The following is a 20,664-nucleotide window of genomic DNA, read 5'->3' as shown; positions in this document are numbered from 1 at the left end:
CCATAGAAGTCATGCAACGATGTGTAGCTCAGGAAAACAGGGTTAAGGACACCACGCCAACCCTGTATGCCAACTATTATACAGTGTTAACTCCTTCACGAAGCAGAGCAGACCACTCTAAAAATCGACTCAACACGGCGCACCAGCCTCTGCGTCATAGGCTAAATCTAGGAAGAAGTCCAACACCCCCAACGATCACCCCTCCTTAGACAGTCCGATTTGCGGCAACCAGAGGATTTGTTCTTGATCGCCTCGGAAGCAGAATCCCAATCAGGCAAAGACTAGGATCCCGTACACTTGTCATGGCATCTACGTTTTAAAGCTAATTTATTTTCTAGCGAGTTTGTGTCACAATGTCAAGCTAATATACCAAACTAGCTTACTATTTAATTGGATTAATTTTTTAATAAACCATTTAATTTTAACCTTTTTTTAATTATCACTTGCATCAATAGTAAAAGCATGTCATTTATAGAAACAGGGTGAATATTAAGGGACGATTTTATAAGGAAAGTGGGGCGCAAATTTTTGGCTGTACCCCCATCCAAAACAATGTCGTTTTTAAGGATGGAAATGGGTGGGATTTGGATCGGGTGGAGCTTCACCATCATCCATCACCCGCATCCATCCGCTCCACCCGTTCCATCCGTCACCCGCTTTACTCATCACCCGCGGGTGAACCGGGTGGATCGGGTGATATTCGGGTAAAAATGGTAAACCATTAAAAAATCACCACCTAATAATATGCATAATAATTAACCAAAAGAAAAACAAATTATATACCTACATTCATCTCCGAAACATTTAATTATTCTTAGTACGTATAACTTTTTTTTTTTTGATAAAAGGTAAGCTTGTATATTAATAAGCGCAAAAACATAAATGGAAACTTGTAAGTACGCATAACTTATAACTAAAAAAAATAAAACAAGCACTAACTTTAATAAGTAATGGATTTATCAACACATTTTATGTTTAAATATAGACATAAATAATATATTTAAAGTAAACGGGTGACGGATCGGGTGGTAAACGAGTGATGGATCGGGTGATGGATAAAAAAAACATCACCCGCATCCGACCTGCATCCACCACCCGCTTCACCCATCACCCGCTTTTCATCCATTTAATTCGGGTTTTCATCCGTTTAATTATAGCAGGTAACCGAGTTAATGGATCATCCACTGGATATTTTCATCCCTAGTCGTTTTGTGTTGTTTAAGATGAACATTAATATATTGGTATGGAAATGAACATTTACTATTTCGAAAATGAACATTTATTTATTTATTTGGAATGAACATTTACTATTTTGGAAATGAACATTTATTTATTTATTTGGAATTACACATTTATCTACTCATTCGAATATGGACGTTTATCTAATTATTTGGCAATCCTAATTTATTCAACCAATTTAGAAGTGAACATGTATCTACTGATTGTGAAACAAGTATTTACTAATTTTAAAATGAACATAGTTATTGCATTGTTATGTTATTCCTTTGAACATATATTTACACATATTGAGCAATTAAAACATGTTAAGTGACATATTTTACCAAAAAAATGAACATTTTAGGCATTGCCTATGTAAAATTGTACTTAAATTACAAAATATTGGTAGAAATCATCCACTTATTTTTCTATATCTAGCTTCAATCTCGAATCTTGCTTTTGATGTAGTATTGGGTTCTTATACTTTTGAATGTGTGTATGAAGTGTGATTTGAACACGATATTGACTTTCACGATTACAATTTCCTCATTGTTGTAGGCTGAAAATGAAAATAGTAAGTAATTTGATATGATGAACACAACTAATTTTTAAATGAACATCTACTTAATTGAAAATAATGAGCATGCTAAGAAAATAAATAGGTTTAAAAGAAAGAACAAGGGTTTAAAAGATGCTCAGTAATAGAACATGAAAGAACAAAGAATACAAAAGGTATGAACAAATAAAACAAAAAGTATGAACAATTTCATTATGAACCATAACCAGAAGATTATTATGAACAAACAATTCAACAAAAAAGAACATACAATATTAAAAAAGAACATAAAATTCCAGAAGAAAGAACAAACAGTAAAAAAATTATGAACAATTTTATGATGAATTTAAAAAAGCAACATGAAAGAACAAACAGTACAACGAGAAAGAACAAACAATACAACAAGAAAGAACAAATAATACAAACGCTTGTAAAAACATAAAGATTAATGAATAGCTTAATTTCATTATGAACATTAACCAGATGATTATTATGAACAGACAAATAAATAAGAAAGAACAAACAATTCAACAAAAAGAACAAACAATATAAAAAAGAACATAAAATTCCAAACGAAAGAACAAACAATAATTGATGTTAATACTATAGGTAAAAAAATTCGTCTTTTTTTCATTTTGTTCATTAAAATTAATAGAATATTTCATGTTATTACTTATTATTTTTTTAGTGCACATGCATAATTATAATAAAAAGAATATTTAGATGAAGAACTCTAGTCTACCTAAATAAAAAGTAGTTAAATCATGAACAAAGCCAATCAATAATTGTAATTTACAAAATCAATATTTTAAATTTGAATACAATTTATTTTACGTGTAATATTGATTACGACTACGATGTATAATCATTTAACCTATTAAATTAATAATAATTGTAGATTTTTATTTAAGTTTTAATTCTTAAAAATTAGATAAGATCAGAAAATATAAGTTCAGATCAGATCAAATCAGAAAAAGTAAATTCAGATTAGATCAAATCATATAACTTCATATCAGATAAGGAGAAATAAGGTGAACTAAACGGTGCCTAATATCTCAGCCCAATTGTCAAATCTCAGCCCAACCAAATCCCACAACAAACAAAACAACCAAAAGTTGTACGGTTTATAAATTATAATAGAGAAATTAAAATATATTATAAAAAAAAGTCATATTAAAATTCAAAAGCATGACATGACGGAGAAGATGAAGATTGTAACTCTACATGACAATGACAATTTCAAAAGCATTGAGTTTTAAATTTGTAATTATTTTTTATGATTCCGAAATAATAAAGTCTCAAATCCAAGGGATCAATACGAAGAGATAATTTATATCATCTGCCATTAACATGTTCTTCCTTCATAGGTCACAATGGAACTCCTTGTCAAAAAAATACTCCGTATTTTTTTTTACTAAGCGTCATTTCTGGTAGGAAACATTTACCATTTTTTTTTTTTTTGGTATTTTAGTCATTTCCAATTTTGTATTAATAAATGACCACATTCTAATACCATACTAATAACGTAATAGTAGAATATTAGGATTATACTAACATTTGTAGTTTAAGACTAGTCTAACTCTTATCTTAACAGTAGCCAACATCCATCTGATTGTCTCTTGCCAGCTCCATATTTTCATTCAGTTTATTGTTTGCTCTTGTATTAGCTACTCCGGGTTAACATGGGTATGCCAATCGGTTTTGAATTGTGTTATAAAACCATGGAACTATAAGATTGTCAGGACATTGTTTCCGGTATGTGTATAAAAGCTTGAGTTGTATTGATTGAGCAATGCTCATATTTATAGTACAAGAGTTGACGCAAGACAATCCTAAAAAAATTAGGTATTGAACTCTAATGAATCCTATATAATAATACTACTGCCTACGTAACTTTAATCTAGGCTAACTAAACCACTAAGACTTAGGAATAGTAATATTAGTTAACCTCTAACTCTAAGACTTGTTCAGTTGCATTGGAATTATAATTATACCATAATTCTGCAGCAGTATCTCTTAGGTAAGTGAATTTATGCTTGAGATAAAGTCCCAAATTCAGGAAAAAAAATCTGGTGTTTGACTATATGTGTGATAGTACCTATTTCAGGAAAGATAGGATGCAAACCCCTTATCCGAACTATCCCACCAATACAAACTCTCAATTACTTTGCCATATAGTAAACAAAGAAATTGGAATTCTAATTTAGAGTTGACCTGTGACATCAAGGTTGATGAGGACAAGTGTAACTTACTAGATCTAGTTATGGATTTTGAAGATATATCTAGGAATAATTTAGGACCTGTTTCAGATTTGCATTACCCTACATTTTCCTATGTGTGGAAGACGCAACAATGGAAGCTGCTAACAGATGTTGATTTAATGACCATGTTCCAAAGGTTTTGTGGTGACAGACTTATTTATATACGGGTTGGCACAGTTTTAGAACCTACTCCATTGAACTTGTTGGTGAGTAACTTCAGGAGATCCAAAACCAATGAAAATGTAGCCCCGCTTCAACCAACTCACTCAAAAGACACTCCAAAAAAGGGAAAACTCGTTCCTAGAAGAAGTGCCAGATTGTCTCCCATTGGTGTGACGGTAGTAGCACCCATTGATGTAGCCAATGGTAAGTTCATTCAGCTTGAACCAGAACATGAACAAGTTGTCAACCCTTCACTTGATGACATTGACATACACAATGAGAATGAATTTAACATTGATAATGAGTACAATTGGAATGAAATGATAGAGTTAGTTGGGGAGGTCCATCAGTCACAGGAGGAGTACACTAAGCGTAGAAAAGCTTATGAAAAAATGAAGTTGGCTACACAAAGAAAATCCCTTGTGAGTGAGAGTGATCAGGCAGCAAAAGGCATATATCCACCATCTCCAAAATCACCTAACTCTGTATTCAAGACCTTACAATGTAGGAGGAGTCCTAGGTTTTCCCCTCAAGCCAGTCATAACATTAACACTGCACCTGAGGTACAAGACACTAACCCAGCAGTGTTTGCTAGAAAAATGCCTAGGACCACATTAATTAAGAAAGGTGTTTGGACAGGAGAGGTTAGGAAGTCTGTAAAAAACCCACCTATAACCGCAAGTGGACCAATTAGGGGTGAATCTAGCGAAAGGGAAGCTACTGTTAGAAGAAAGGTTATTTTTGAGGATGAAGATCGATGACTCTGATGGTGAGATTATACCAGATGGTGACATCCCTGATGATGAACTGGAGGACATTGTTACAGTAAGCAAAATAAAAGATAACTGGAAGCCTAGTAAGTGGTTTGGGTTTATTGATGAAGATGATGACGATGATTACTTCCAAAAGTTGTATAAAAATGGTGAAATGTATGAAGAGAAAGAATTTGGAAGGATTTCACTTAGGCCATGGATGATATTCATTGACAAGGATCATTTGAAGGACACTTTGAAGGATTACTGTATCCAAGAAAAATTTGCCATCAATGTGTTGTATGCAGACAAGAAAAGATATACTGTCACTTGTGCTCAAGAGAAATGTGACTGGAGATTACATGCTAGTAGGTTACCAGATTGCAGAACATGGGCTATTAAGAAAATTATGCCCAATGAACACACTTGCAGAGGATTAGAGACTCATAATCCTGTTTGTAGTGTGAAGTGGGCTGCTTCCAAGCTAATGGAAGATATTAGGGCAAACCCTGATATTCCTGGGTTGTCATTGAATGAATTGCTCTTCAAGAGGTTTAGTTTGTTCATGAAGCAAACAACTTTATACAGAATGAAGAGGTATGTGATTGAGATTTTGTTTGGAGGTCATGATGAGTCTTATGGACATTTACCTGCATATGTTGAGGTTATAAGAGAGACTAACCCGGAATCAAAGGCATGGTGTACAATTGTGGAGTCTGAAAGCTTGCCAAAGGAGCTTTTGTTCAGCAATATATTCATTTCATTTAGTGCTCAGTGGAAGGGTTTTCTGGGTGGTTGCAGACCTTTGATAGGTGTCGATGGATGTCATTTAAAGGGAAATTATGGTGGTATTCTGTTGTCTGCAGTTGCCTTAGACAGCAACAATGAAATATTCCCTTTGGCCTTTGCTATTGTGAGTATCGAAGACAACACTTGGAGTTTTTTCTTTTGGCAACTGTACAACATACTGAAGGACTCAAACAGATTAGACTGGACGGTTATATCAGATAGACAGAAGGTATAAGTTGTATTATTTTAATCATTTATAATTTTATCTTGGTTGAATTTTCGTATCTAAATTATGATATTTTCGGACATGCAATATGTGTATTTTAGGGAGTTGACCTTGCTTTGAAGGATGTGTGGCCAAATGCAAAAAGAAGATATTGTTGTAGGCATCTAAGCAGGAACTACAAAAGAGAATTTCCTGGGCCTGCAATGTATATTATGTTTTGGAGAGCTTGCAATGCTACTTCTGCATACAGCTTTAGAAAAGCAATGGAAAGGTTGCAAAAGGTGGGGGGTAAACCCGTGATGACTTGGTTTGCAAATTTAGGCAAACAGGAGAAATGGAGCAAACACAAATTTGACCCAAATGTGTGTTGTGATTCAAACACTTCAAACTTTGTTGAAAGTTTCAATTCCACTCTTGGAGTAGATAGATGCAGACCTGTTTTGACGTTGCTTGAAGGTAATATATCTCTTATATATAATGCATTTCACTTTACAAGGAAATCAAATGTTAAATTATTACTGATTTATTATATGCGTTTACATTATTGTTTTATATCTTATTAATTTAGGATTTTATCTGAAAATTATAGGAATTAGAAGGGTATGTATGGTTAGATTATCAACAAGATATCATAATTCAATGGACTGGGATGATGATGGACCTTGCCCTAAAATTGTGAAGATGCTTAAACAAATTGGCAAGGAAGCTAGTAGTTGTAGGGCATACATGTCTAGGCCGGGAGAGTATGAGATACACGAGGGTAAATATCAGTTCCCTTTAAGTTTAAATGACAAAATTTGTTCTTGTGGAGCATGGCAAATTTCTAGTGTCCCATGTAGGCATGCCATAAGGGCAATGATTGATGCAAAGTTGGATCCACACAAATTTGTTAGCTCTTGGTTTTCTGTAAAAACTTACAGGAGAATCTACAACTTTAGCATTAATCCGGTGCCTAACAGAGATCAATGGCCAGTGTATGACAACTTACCATCAATCAAGCCACCCAGAATGAAAAGGGGAGTTGGAAGACCTAGCAGAAACAGAAGGAGAGAAGAAGGAGAAGAGCAGCCAGGGAAAAGATCAAAAACTGTGAAATGTCAGAGGTGTGGTTGTTTTGGGCACAATTCTAGGACTTGTAAGGGAGGTCTGACTGGAAAGGAAATGAGAGAAACAGATGAGCCAATTGTGACAAAAAATCCTAGAGTTAGAGATCAATCAAATGCAGCAAAGGCGGCAAAAGCTGCTGAAAAGGCGGCTAAAGCTGCTGAAAAGGCAGCGAAAGCAGCAAAAAGTGCTGAAGTTGCAGCATCAATAGCCAGAGCAGCAGAAATTGCAGCAAGAACATCATCTACTGGTTCTAGGAGGGGGAAGACACCAACAAGAGAATCACGACAACCCAACTCTCAGTCAAGCACTCAAGCTTCACTATCCCAACCACAAAACTGATTTTGACAATTTTATGAGACAATTATTTTTACAAGTAGTTATACAGATTAATGACTAACACATATTTGTAGTTTTCTTTTGTTATACACTGCATTTCTATTTGCTGGTTGTAATATCAACTATGAGAAATTCCTAGCTGCAAGTGATCTATGAATTTTATTTACAACTTTGTTAAAGTATTTGGGCGCACTATTTTCGGTTTGTACAAGCAATTTTAAAGGAAGGATTCAGGTGCCATTTTATTTTTGTGATGCGGCATTTCAAATAATGAAGTTATTTATTTTTATCTTTTTATATTTAATCCTAATAATTAACTATGGTTAAGCTACTTAATGAAAATAGTAAGGATAATAAGAAACTAAATAGTTTAAGTGTACCATTGGCAATATAATTAGAAGTGAGTGTACTATTGGCAAAAGTCAATAGTAAGAGTGTACTAATGGGAATTTCCCTAATAAATAAATCCTGCATTTAGCAATACCTGTATTTTTTTTTCTAAGTACAAATTAGTAAAGGTATTTTTTATTTTAATTTCCTATATCATATAAATAATTAAAAGTATTTTTTTTTCTAATTTCCTATACAAATTAGAATTATTTTTCTGAAATAAAAAATTACATTACTCAATTTGTAAAGTGGAATATTAAGATTTTCCTACCTTTTTTGTAACGTGAATAATAGGTTATATAATCTAAATATTTTAGTTTCCAAATATATTTATGACACGTAGGCGTGCCATGTCACCACTGTGACACGGCTTAAAGGTCGCATGTTGCGACCTTTATCATTTCCGATAAAAAAAAGTCATATGATATCAATAAATATTGATGAATAAATGAATATGATCAACTGATGAACTACTAAAGTTACTACTCCGTGTTAATTGGAAAATACATTTCAATGTTACATACAATGACAAACAACTCTATAGCAGACACAACATGATGATATGCATCAATGGTCTAAAGCATAAAATCTTATCCCAATACATAAACCTCAATCCCTCAACGGATTTTCTCTTAGTAATTGTACCAAATTAGAAGATTGGACCAGCTGAAACTATCTCCTGTGTGAGCTTGTTATCCTTGCCTATCTGGTAGTTGGTGAACACGTCAAAGTTGTCCCTGAATAGCCCAGCCAATTTTAACAGTGTCTCCTTGTGCGCATCCTTATCCGGCCACTTAACACCAACAAAATAAGCAATCATCAGTATATATTATTAGCTATACAAATGCATAGAAGAAGATAATTACTGAGGATAAGCAAACTTACAGCGTTAACAGGATCAAGGATTTCCGAAGGTACTCCCTCGATTTCAGTTGGGATCTCGAGTCCAAAGACTTCTGTCTTCTTGTAGTTTGCATTCAGAAGGGTGCCTGAGTGTATGGCATCGATAATCTTACGTGTGTATTGCAGCTTAATACGACTTCCCACACCATATCTGCAAAACCCAGAAAGGATTAAAATCTTCTAATCTATATATGTACTGTAACCAAATAATAAATAATCTTAAGACAATACCTTCCACCAGACCAACCCGTGTTGACGAGCCACCCAGTGGCACCATACTTCTGCATCTTATCAGCAAGCATAGCTGCATACTTTGTTGGATGCATCATTATGAAAGCTGCACCAAAGCAGGCTGAGAATGTCGCTGTTGGCTCCTTTATGCCATCTACTGTACCAGCCACCTGAAGTTTTAAGATCATCAAATTACCGATTCAGTTACTGCATATTCCTGCATTTTTTGTAGACTGTTTTTTCTTTAATCTTACCAGAGCGGTATAGCCACTGATGAAATGGTACATGGTTTGAGGAAGATTCAGCTTGCTCACAGGTGGGAGCACACCGAAAGCATCACAAGCTAAAAGTATGACATTCTTCGGGTGTGGTCCAACACATGGTATCCTTGCGTTTGGAATGTACTCTATAGGATAAGCTGCTCTAGTATTCTCTGAAACACACAAACAAAGGTTTGAATCAAACCAACTCTACCAAAATATGAGTGGCTACGTAGAGTTCCCTAAGTTTTTTTCCTAACCTGTAACGGATTTGTCAGTGTAATCCACTTCACGAGTGTGCTCATCGAACACCACGTTCTCAAGCACTGATCCATTTTGAACAAAAATAATTAGCAAGTTTTTTCATTTAGGAAATTGACAATACTAGTTGGAATTTAAGTTGGAAAAAAAAAATACCAGTTCCAAATTTGATGGCATTCCAAATATCAGGCTCTTTTTCCCTTGAGAGATCAATACACTTAGCATAACAACCACCTTCGATATTTGACACACCATTATCACTCCAGCAATGCTCGTCATCACCAATCAAGTATCGGTTATGATCTGTTGACAGAGTAGTTTTCCCAGTACCTGAGAGCAGAAAACATGGCATCATATTCAACTACATTTTATAGCAGAATATTTGACATATGACAGTGTGACAAGATAGCTCAGATCTCTAATGTCCATTGATCAAACAATCAACGAATACAAAGTAGTACTATTACTATACCTGACAAACCAAAGAAGAGGGCCACATCACCATCTTTGCCCATATTGCAGCCAGAATGGAGGGATAGAATTTGACGCTTAGGCATGAGGTAATGCATTACACTGAAAAGGCCTTTCTTCATCTCCCCGGCATACTGAGTGCCAAGGATGACCATCTCTCTTCTAGCAAGATTAAGGTCTATGCTAGTTGAGGATGTCATGTAATGGGTGTAACGATTACACGGGAACTGTCCAGCATTGTATATAGTGAAGTCTGGACTACCAAAATCCTCCAGCTCTTCGGGTGTAGGTCGGATGCACCTGCCACCCATCCAGTTATTGAATTTGAACAAATACTATGGGCTAAATACACCCACTTTCACCATTATTCCACATATTTACGCTTTTTATAAAACTAACTAATGAAAAAAACCCCAACATTAATGATATACTTCTATTGACCTTACCAACTATACAAAGGGTCAAAATATATAAACACCTTAATAGAAAACAAACGAATAGAGGAAAATAACAAATGTATGTGAATCTGACTACTGAATGGATACTTACATGTTGTGCATGAATAAAGAATGGTAAGCTCTAGCAGATACAATCCTGACTTTAATTTTGTTCTGTGGATCCCAGTTGAGGAACTGATCGTTCACAAATACCTGGAAAACATTCATCCAGAATACATTAACTTGTTATGCTTCATATGCTAGGAATTCAGAGATGGTTCATTCTACACTTGTATAGTAAGCTTGATTATTAAAAAACCGGTTCCATGGAGAATAACTCTTAATTACAAGAGAATTAAAAGCATGCAAAATTATTGAATTCGGACAAAGGCAGTCCAACTATCCCACAAAGCGAATTAGCCTGCATCTGACACGACATAGAAGTCGTTTGATACAACCATATTTCAGTTTCCAAGAAATTTAGCACAATACTAGACAAAAGTGGACAAAAGAAGGATGATATTCTTAAGGATGGGACTCTGGAGAAGAAGCACCTCTGCTTAAATATGACAAAACATAATTTTAAAACTACCGTTAAATTGCATGCCTCATTTCCCCATTTATCACACAAAATCCAACCCTCCAACTACATCACCAATTTGTTTTCCTCCCACGCTCCACACCTCCCTTCACACAATAATGTCACAATTTAGAAGGTGGACAAAATTATGTGTTATCCTGTCATCATCATCTTGGTTATAAGTGACAAAAATAATTCATTTTTCATGCTGTCTGACAAATCCTCCACATGAATACTGAAAATTTGCAAAAAAAAAAAAAAAAAAAAGTGGAAAATTGGAAAGCAATTAACCTTGTCCAGAGAATTCAAATAATCAACAGCCCTTTCTCTGTTAACCATAAAGGTATGTTCATCCATCTCAATGTTGGGCGAACCTCTGCAACAATATGATTGCACCAAAGTTATGATAAAAATATAAAAGAAGTACTGAAGTCACAAAAGTAAGAGGTAAACGAAGAGATGGCAATCTTACTTGCCCCACCAAAGGTCATCCTCAGTAGTTTCATCCCTTACAACACGCTTATCCCTTGGAGCTCTCCCTGTCTTTGCTCCTGACAATGTTGCCATTGCACCAGTTGATGTAATAAACGACCCTTTTTCATGTTTGATTGCTTGCTCGTACAATTCTGCAACAATCACGTACCCTAATCAATTGCTCGTACAAGAAACTAGATTTATAAATTATGATGTAGGCAAAAAGTATAGGAAGATTTGAGTTGGAAAAGTGTACCAGCAGGGGAGAGATTGTAGAATACATGAGTAAATTTGAGAGCGCTGTCACTAACGCTAATCGTTGGAACAACTGGGTGATGATGCACGTGCTTGTGAGCTTTTCCTGGGTCTCCTTTCACCACCTTCGGCCCTGTCTCTCTTGCTGAAGACGCCAATGACGCACTATTTTGTTTTTTCCAAGTCAATTAAACATAAACAAGTCAATCATAATATAATTATTATTTTTATTGCTGCAATTTATAAAGTCAACATAACAATGGTGCATTGGTGTTCATTGGTCCAAACCCTGACCAGACTGGACCGACTCGGATCGGACTGAAGACTAAAATTTTGATAATTCAAGACCCGAAGACCGGACCGGTTATGCTTGGACCGAACCAGGATCAGGTCCAAAATCCGGACCGGACCGGTTTGGACCGGTTATAGACCTATTTCTATATATTTTTTATTTTTTATGAAAATTATGGTAAAAAAGAAAAAATATATATATTAAAAAAAACTAATTGTTTAAGGTTTTTTTTGGAAGCTAAAATAAAATACTCCGTATATCACAATATAGTAATATTTACAACAGGAGAGAATAAATTTTTTAAATAGGTTCTATTATTTTATTAAGGAAAAATCGATCCGGTCCAAAATCGAATTTTGGACCAGATTGGACCGAAGACCGAAAATTTAAATTTCTCGATCCGAAGACCGGACCGATTGCCTTCGGTTCGGTCCGAACTGGTCTGGGTCGGTCCGGACCAATTTTTACACACCCCTAGTCAATTATATGAGATTAAATTTCAAAACAAAAATAGCTGAAAAGTGAAATTAGTTGGAATATGAAATTTTTTAGGTGAAATCTAAAATATGTCGAAATTAGTTGGTATTAGAGCCATTTAACTAGACGAAACGGGTTGAATGACATAAAAGCACACAACGTAGGATGAGGGTAAAACGTTAAGGCTTTGTTTGGTAGGGCGTAAAATGTTTTCATTGTAAAATGATTTTCTATGGAAAATATTTTTCAAGGGAAAACACAATTCAAAAATAATTTTCCTTTATTTGGTATCTTAAAGGAAAATGGGAGAAGATGGTGAAGATTGAGGGGAAGAAATGAGAGGGAGGAAAGGAGTAAAGAAGGAAAAGTGGTTTCCCTCCCTTTCAAATAGAAAAAGTTTTTTCCACTTTTGAGGGAGACATGGAAAATGGTTTTCCATCCCTTACCCAATCAAACAACGTAAAATGATTGAAAAGAGAAAAATCGTTTTTCATGAAAACGTTTTACGCCCTACCAAACGGAGGCTTAAAAAGAAAAATTAGTCCACTTTCATCCTATTTAATAAATTCTACTCACCCTTCAAAAATTACGTAATAATCAAAGTGTATCTCTTAAAAAGACACGAAAAGAATAATAACGTGTTATTTTAAAAAAATGCTAAAAAGTAACAATTGTCAAAATTCTCCCTTGCTAATTTATCAAATCATTTCCCTTTTTGTTAAATCAAATGATAAATCTAGGTCCATGGACCATACAAAATCCAAGATTTGTGGCCCTTTCTTTGTTGGGCCCACATTGGTTACATGTCAATACAGTTTTCAGTTTCCGCACCCATCAAATAAAACAAACTCTCCATCTTTTTTGCTGGCGCCACGTCCATATGGGCTGCTCAACAACTTCTTTTTCTTGGTGGTTCGGTCATTTCTGGCATATTTACATATATTTTGCCGAATTAAAAGATTTTTATACCTACTCAACCCTTGCTCCATTTTCGAATATTAGTCATTTTAGGTATCTTGACACTATTTATAATTAAATAAAATCTTCTAATTTCTTTTCGATACGTATTTCAAAATATATTCATGTGTGATCTTGTTTTAAAAATTATTTACCCAGGTAAATGTTATAAAGTTATCTTACATCCAAAAAAATATTAAAAAATTACCTTAAAATGCTTAAAAATTACCATTATTCAACTAAAAGTTATTTTTAGTGACAAAGTTTTTCTTTTTATAAAAAGTATCTATTTAAAATCGCTTAAAATATATAAAGATAATCATATAACCCTTCAAAAAGTTTATGAATAAAAAATTATTTCATAAAATAAAATGTTAGAAAAATGAATTTAGCAAAAAAAAATGATAAATATATTCTACACAAATGCGTGCAAAACTTAAATTGTTTGCTTAGACCAATTGAATGTCGTCTGTCAGATAGGAAACCAGCTCCCGTATTGAGATTTGATAGGAGTAATAAAAATGAAAATGAAAGTTATTTAACTCGAATATACATTATATAGCAAAGAAATTTGACGACACTTAATACATTAAAAATGAGTTTACGTTAACTTGATCATACTCCGTCTTCTATGAAAGAAGTATAATACGGTAACCTTTGTATAATGTATTCAATGATAATAGTTGTAAACCTTTGATTCCTCATTTTTCGGCTTGTTTGAAGGAAGATCCATTCGCATTGCAAATTTATCAAACTTGTACAACTAAATTTACGCAAAACGAAAATGATAAAGGTCAACAATGATGACATGACAAACTTATGTATCATGATTTAAATTGGAATCTAAAATATTTAACTTATATATCCTATTATACATGTTTAAAATAAAGGTAGGAAAATCTTAATATTCTAATTTGTTTCTTTTTTTATATCGATTACCTTATTTACATATTTTCATAGTAAAAATTTTGCATTGATAGTAAAATATTATGATGACTCATAGCCTACGTGGCGCCTATATGTACCAATTAAACTCCGACACCTAAGATTGCGACAACTAAATGTTGTCGCAATTTGCTACCTTTATCATCACCGAAACTACGCAAAATGCCAAAGCTGGACTAATTTTGGAGTATTTTGCTAGGGGCAACTACGTCAATTCTCATTTAATTCGGCCATTTGTATAACAAATAAGAATTCGACATACCGTCATTAAAACTATTAGATACAAATAGCGGCAAAGTCCCAAATCCGTTCAACTCTTAAAATTAGATTCCAAAATTTAAGGATCATCACAATTCAAAAGATAACAAATTTGCTTAACGTGGCAAAATGCAATCAAGTAACGAGGAAATTGAAAAAGGGTCCAAAATAAATACCTAATGGATTGGAGTTGTTGTCGTTGGCGATCCTCTTCGGACAAATTAGCAAAAGATGCACCGAATTGATAACCTGTACTAGGAGTTGTAGGCGCTGATTTCTTCTTCTGTAGGGAATGAAGTTCGTCGATTGTTTGCGCCTTCACCGACCCCGAACTATCATCATGACATATCTCATTCCCATTTGTTTGTATTTTCGTTAGCCCATTCCCCGGCTTTCCCGCATTTCCGTTTCTGTTTTCCATTTCTGAACAATAAAAACACCCAATAACATTATAATCATAAATGAGGAATGCATTTTAGAAAGAGAATGAGAAAGAATACACCATTATATTATTTTGAATAAGTAGTAATTTGACAACTACATTTCGAACGGAATGTAATACGTATACTAAAAAAAACCAGGGCTAATTAATACTTACCGGGTAATAATGGGTGAATTTAAATTTCCTCAAAGGAGAAAAATAAAAAGAAATTAATGAATAAAGAGTTTACGGATGAGTATTATGAAAAAATGAGAAAGATGAGTGTTGAAGTAGCACAAATGCATGGTTTATATAGTGAATGTTTCCGGATTTAATGGGGCCATGATACGTGGGGCCATTGATAAATTTAACTACTCCGTATAATTAAGCTTAATTAGATGATAAACCATGGTTGAAATCTTATCCATGATTTGATCTCCAGCTCTACTATGAATTGGTAATGTCAGGAAAAAGTCCAAAATAGGCTTTTACGTTATCTTTAAATAATTATTTGCTTTGAGTTGGATTAAAAACGCGCTTTTTAAGTTTGTTTTCGTCTCTTTGAGTTGTTTAAAGTCGTTATAATTTGTTTATCAAAAATAAAAAAAAGTCGTTATAATTTTTGTTTAATTAATTAATTAATGCAAAGTACAAGATTTTAAAAAAGTCCGCCTGACCTGTCAGACCACGGGTTGGATTTCTAATATTCGCTGGTCAATTAACGGAGATATGGGTCACGGGTTTTATGTTCGGGTTATATAAAACTTATTTTTTTCAACATTTCATTTCTCTCCCATCAAATGTAGAGGGGCTTTCTCTCCCTTCCCCTCAAACTCCCCGCCTCTCCTCAAGCACGTCGCCCTCCTCGGCGTCCTTCGAGTTCTCATCCATGGCGATGACGGCGTTAGAGAAGCCCCTCCTTTACCTCCTTAGAGTGAAGCCAGCGGTAGTCTATGACGTGGCGTGAGGTAAGAGACAAGGGAAAAAATAATAAAAAATAAAGAGAGAGATGAAGTATGGAGAAAATAGGTGATGATCTCGTCCTTACGACCCAAATAAAATTCATAGCATGAATTTTGAGGCTGCCGCGTGTAACTTACAATGCAGCAAAAATCCAACAATCTCACACATCAAAATTGCTCCCAAATTTTTTGCAAATTTCAACGGCTATAATCTCAAAGATCAATGGTTGTAAACTATTTTTATTTTTTCAATAATATTAAGGTTACAAATATTTTAAACAACAATATCTCAAAAAATACAAAGTAAAAAATTAAAAAATTTATACCAACGGCTTTATTTTTTCTTCCTCTATAAAATGAGACCAAAATTGAAGTACTTTTACAAAACTTTTCTTTATTAACTTTTAATTAAATATGTATCTAATGTCGATTAGTGTTTAAATACAAGTCATTAATTTAATTAAGAATAAGGTTTTAGATATTTTATGCATTTATTAATAATTATTTTAAGTTAAATGATGGAATAGACGATAGATAATTTATGGCAGGGATGGCTAAAAGTAAGAGAGATAAAATGGTGACAAAAATAAATTGGGCAACCATTGGGGAGGTTTGGGCATTGTTTGTCATACAGTTTGGTCATGGGCGAGTAGAAGAGTAGATAATAGTTGTTTATTTGATGACCAAAAAATATGGGTCATCCATTGGTTATACTCTTATCTACCTCTCTCTCCTCCAACACTATGCTTTTGAGACCCTAAGATTTCTCCCATGGCGCCGAAGAAGAAAATTTTCACAGGTTTTCGATTTTGTACGGATTTGGATGCGGTGGTGGTGAGGTTGTTGGCGGCGTTGCGCGGGTCGAGGCGGAGGGATGAGAGACATGGATCCAGGTTTTTGGCTGCCTCACTCCTCTTTCTTCTACTTCAAGTTTTATTGCTCTTAGGTTTTTGAGTTTTATTTATTTTTTTGTTGGTTTTCCGACGAGGTTGCTGAACAGAGACGAAGGAATATAGGTGGTGGTTCTCCTTGAGGAGGCACGAAGGGACATTGGCGGCGATCGTCGAGGAGACGCGAGGAGAAGATCCTCTTTTGTAGATCGAACAGATGGTTGGCTATGGAAGAATAGTTGCACAAGCCAGATCTAGATTGCAAACACCGACTGAAAGCTGCGAGCGTAGGAAGAACAGGTGCAGAAGCATAGCAACACCTCTGGTTCAAGGAGATTGTTCCATTGAGGCGTTCCTTGCTTATTGTACCGAGGAGGACGAGGCGTTACTTACTGGTTCGTTAGCATTCATATGTTGTTTGAAACTGTCACTTGAATTACTGTTCAATATCCGTACTATATTGATAATGTATGCTTATGTGGTTTTATTAATTTTGGTTTCAAATTTGTATTGTGATTTTGATGGTGTTTATTGTATTTGATGATTAGCTTTTGAGTCCTTTTGACCGTTGCAGTGTTTGCTTGATTCTGGTTGCAAGTGATTGTACTTCTATTCATTTGGCTTATTGTTAGTGCTATTGTAAAATAAACATGCTAGTTAATTATGATAAAGTTTGTTTTAGTTAGGATTAAGTTTTTTTAGTTATGATAAAGTCTTTAATAGTTAAATATTTTTATTTACTTTTGCGATTCCAGCGGTGATTTGGGGCTCTTTAGTTAAACTTTTGTTGCATTTAGTTATGAAATAGGGTGCTTTAGTTATATTTTTTCATTTATGTCAATTTGTTTTAGTTTAGGTCCACTGTTGTAGGGGTTTTTTTTCTATCTTTTTATAATGGTATTTTTCGTATTTCGTATAGCTTGTACATTGAATTTTGTATGTAAGTTATGAGAGTTTAATGAATCTTGTTTAAGACTCACCAATGTCTCTAACTTGTTCAATTTTTCAAGTGTGTGATCGACTATATTTGACTTGATCTTCTCAATCCCACCCCTAAAAGGGGAGCCAAATTCTAGGTGAAGGAAATAATGCCCTTGGTCCAAGTATGCATTCTATGTTAAGTCTAATAAATGCGGTTCAGTATTAATTAACAAGTTAATAATTCAGTGAGATCAAGTGAGCTGAATGCCTAGCTAGAGGCCGCTTCAGTTCAAGTGGAATTAATGATATTAATCCACAGCTTACTCTTGACTGAACCCGTAGGGTCACACAAATAGCACGTAAACGGATCAAGTATTTAATGGCATTAAATACTCCATCTATGAATATTCGGAACCGACGGATCTTGGTTTCAGTGGGAGCTAAGATCGTCACAGGCAAGAAATGAATACTCCGGAAACGATGATATTGCCGGAAACGGAAATATGGATCGTATCGGAAATATGAATATTATCCAAGTCGTAGATGTTGCCGGAAACGGAAACATGGTACGTATCGGAAAATATTATTGGAAATGGAAATATTACCAGAATCGGAAATATTGCCGGAAACGGAAATATTGTCAGAATCAGGAAATATTGCCGGAATCGGAAAATAATTCCGGAAACGGAAATATTAAATATTTGTTCGAAACGGAAATTAATTCCGGAATCGGAAATATTAAATATTGTTCGTATCGGAAATGGATTCCGGAAATGGAAATTTAATCGGAAGCGTATCGTACGAATTAGCATCGAACGAGGCTTGCCGGACGAAGGCCCAGCACGAAGCCGGGGCCATCGCCCAGCAAGCATGCGCGCCACAAGCCCAGCCAAGGCAGCGCCCAGGCCTACCGCAAGGCAGGCCCAGCGCGCGCCAAGGGCCACGGCTGCGTGGGCCGTGCTGCGCGGGCTGCTGCTCGCACGCGCATGGGCAGCCCTTGTGGCTGCCGTGTGTGTGTGAGTTTGTGCTCATGCGTGATTCCTGAATCTACAAGAGTCAGTGTATGATTAAATTTCTATTCCTAATTGGATAAATTAATTAAATAGAATTCATGTAGGATTCTAATTTCAATTAATTCGTATCCTACTAGGATTACGATTCCTTTTCCATAACTCTATAAATAAAAGCCTAGGGGTCATAATTTATACACAAGTTTCAAAGTATTCAAAAGTGAGTTTTTGAGAGAAAATTAAAACACACATCTTGCTCATAAAGTGCCGAAATTTTCTAGTACCTTAAGGGCGATTCTAGTTGGTCAATCTTAAGGCGGATCCGGACGTGCTGTGGACTATCTACGGAGGGACGACACTTGGAGTCCTAAAGACTTGTTCTTGTTCGGTTCGGGCGCAGCTAGGGAGGGCACGCAACAAAGAGTATGCATCTAAATTATGCTATATGATTATGTGTAAATAATATGTTGTCCTGGGTTAATGGTTGTTTCCGCATGATCTATGTAATGTCATATGTATCATAACCTAACAGTGGTATCACGAGCCCCTTATTATTTTCATAATCTAAATTGCATGAACATGGTTAAATATTACAAATTTGCAAGAATTAAAAGGGGTGATTAATTTTCGTAATTGTTAATTAATTGCAAATTGCGTTTATTTAATTATATGTACGCAGTTTTTCGGCAGTTTCTTCATTACTCATCCGAATTGAGTGATTTTTGTGTCAATTCCGCATGTAAAAGGCATTCTAAAATTTTGACAAAAATAGTTTTTTTCTGCCGAACCCAGAATTCTCAAATTCGAAGCCTAACTATGACTTTTCGAAGGTTTTAGTTTTTCGAATGCAAAATTTCGTAAATTTAAGATGTTAAATTAAATATTTGCGATTCCTGTTGATAAATCTTGAATTTTTGATTGACCTACTGCATATGTTTAACAAGTTTGAATGCCTAGTCTTGTTAATTATGCAATCTAATTTGTAATTATGATTAATTTGTTGAAAATTAGAATAATTTAGAATTAATTTGATTTTCATAATTAATTGTAATTTAATTAGAAACCTATGATTAAAAACCACCATAAAAATTGTAAATTTACGATAAATTTTAAATTTTTATGACCTAGACTTGAATCCATAACAATCGGAAATCAATTGGATAATAAATTTTCGATTTTTTCGCCCTAAAATTATGAAATTAATAATATTTATTAATTTGTCATTAATTTTAAATATAAATTTTAAAATTTTATGCGATTCGTTCAAATAACTTGCACGCACGAAGCAATGGACGCTTCGTGTTACCCTTAAGGGGTGTTGTATAATGCGGGCATGCGACGACGAGCAAGGGAGCTCGTCGCCCGTGCGGCACGAATGCAATGAGCAAGGGCGTAGTGCACGAGCACAAGGCAGCAGCCCTGCCTTGTGTCGTGTGCCACGAGCAATGAACGAATGGGCATGGGCGAAGGGCGAGCCAAGGCAGTCGCGTGTGGGCAGCAAGCGAGCTGCGCCACAACGCGCGCTGCCTCGCACAAGTGCGCGCAGCCTCGCGCGCAGCGAGCGCAAGCTCGCGTGCCACGAGCGCTGCGCCCAGCACTGCTCGCGCGCGCAGCGCGCGATGTCGCTCGCCCAGCGAGCGATGTCGCGCCCCAGCGAGCGATGGCTCGCGCGCGCAGCGCGCGATGTCGCTCGCCCAGCGAGCGATGTCGCGCCCCAGCGAGCGATGGCTCGCGCGCGCAGCGCGCGATGTCGCTCGCCCCAGCGAGCGATGGCTCGCGCGCACAGCGAGCGAGCCAGCGCGCCCAGCGAGCGATCTCGCGCGCGCGCACTGCGAGCGATAGCTCGCGTGCGATGGGGCGCT

At 35.5% G+C, this 20,664-nt stretch overlaps 1 protein-coding gene and 1 long non-coding RNA gene across 2 annotated transcripts; one reads left to right on the top strand and one right to left on the bottom strand.

Moving 5' to 3' along the window:
• Positions 1–8,224: 8,224 nt before the first annotated feature.
• LOC110785847 (phosphoenolpyruvate carboxykinase (ATP) 1) lies at positions 8,225–15,349 on the bottom strand. The gene is made up of 13 exons (XM_021990359.2): positions 15,197–15,349; positions 14,775–15,021; positions 11,671–11,834; positions 11,413–11,566; positions 11,232–11,316; positions 10,473–10,573; positions 9,925–10,223; positions 9,609–9,782; positions 9,452–9,517; positions 9,186–9,364; positions 8,932–9,101; positions 8,683–8,851; positions 8,225–8,590 (listed from the first exon to the last, which is right to left on the bottom strand). Exons 2-13 carry the CDS (start codon positions 15,017–15,019, stop codon positions 8,447–8,449), a joined length of 1,950 nt encoding a protein of 649 aa, XP_021846051.1. The 5' UTR covers positions 15,020–15,021; positions 15,197–15,349; the 3' UTR covers positions 8,225–8,446.
• Positions 15,350–15,627: 278 nt separating this feature from the next.
• LOC110785831 (uncharacterized) lies at positions 15,628–17,431 on the top strand. Its single transcript, XR_002532705.2, has 2 exons — positions 15,628–16,874; positions 16,982–17,431. It is a non-coding gene; the product is annotated as an uncharacterized lncRNA (long non-coding RNA).
• Positions 17,432–20,664: the final 3,233 nt, after the last annotated feature.

This window comes from Spinacia oleracea, chromosome 6 (assembly GCF_020520425.1).
Source record: "Spinacia oleracea cultivar Varoflay chromosome 6, BTI_SOV_V1, whole genome shotgun sequence".
NCBI classification, from domain to species: Eukaryota; Viridiplantae; Streptophyta; class Magnoliopsida; order Caryophyllales; family Amaranthaceae; genus Spinacia; species Spinacia oleracea.
This window is presented reverse-complemented; position numbering and strand designations above follow the sequence as displayed.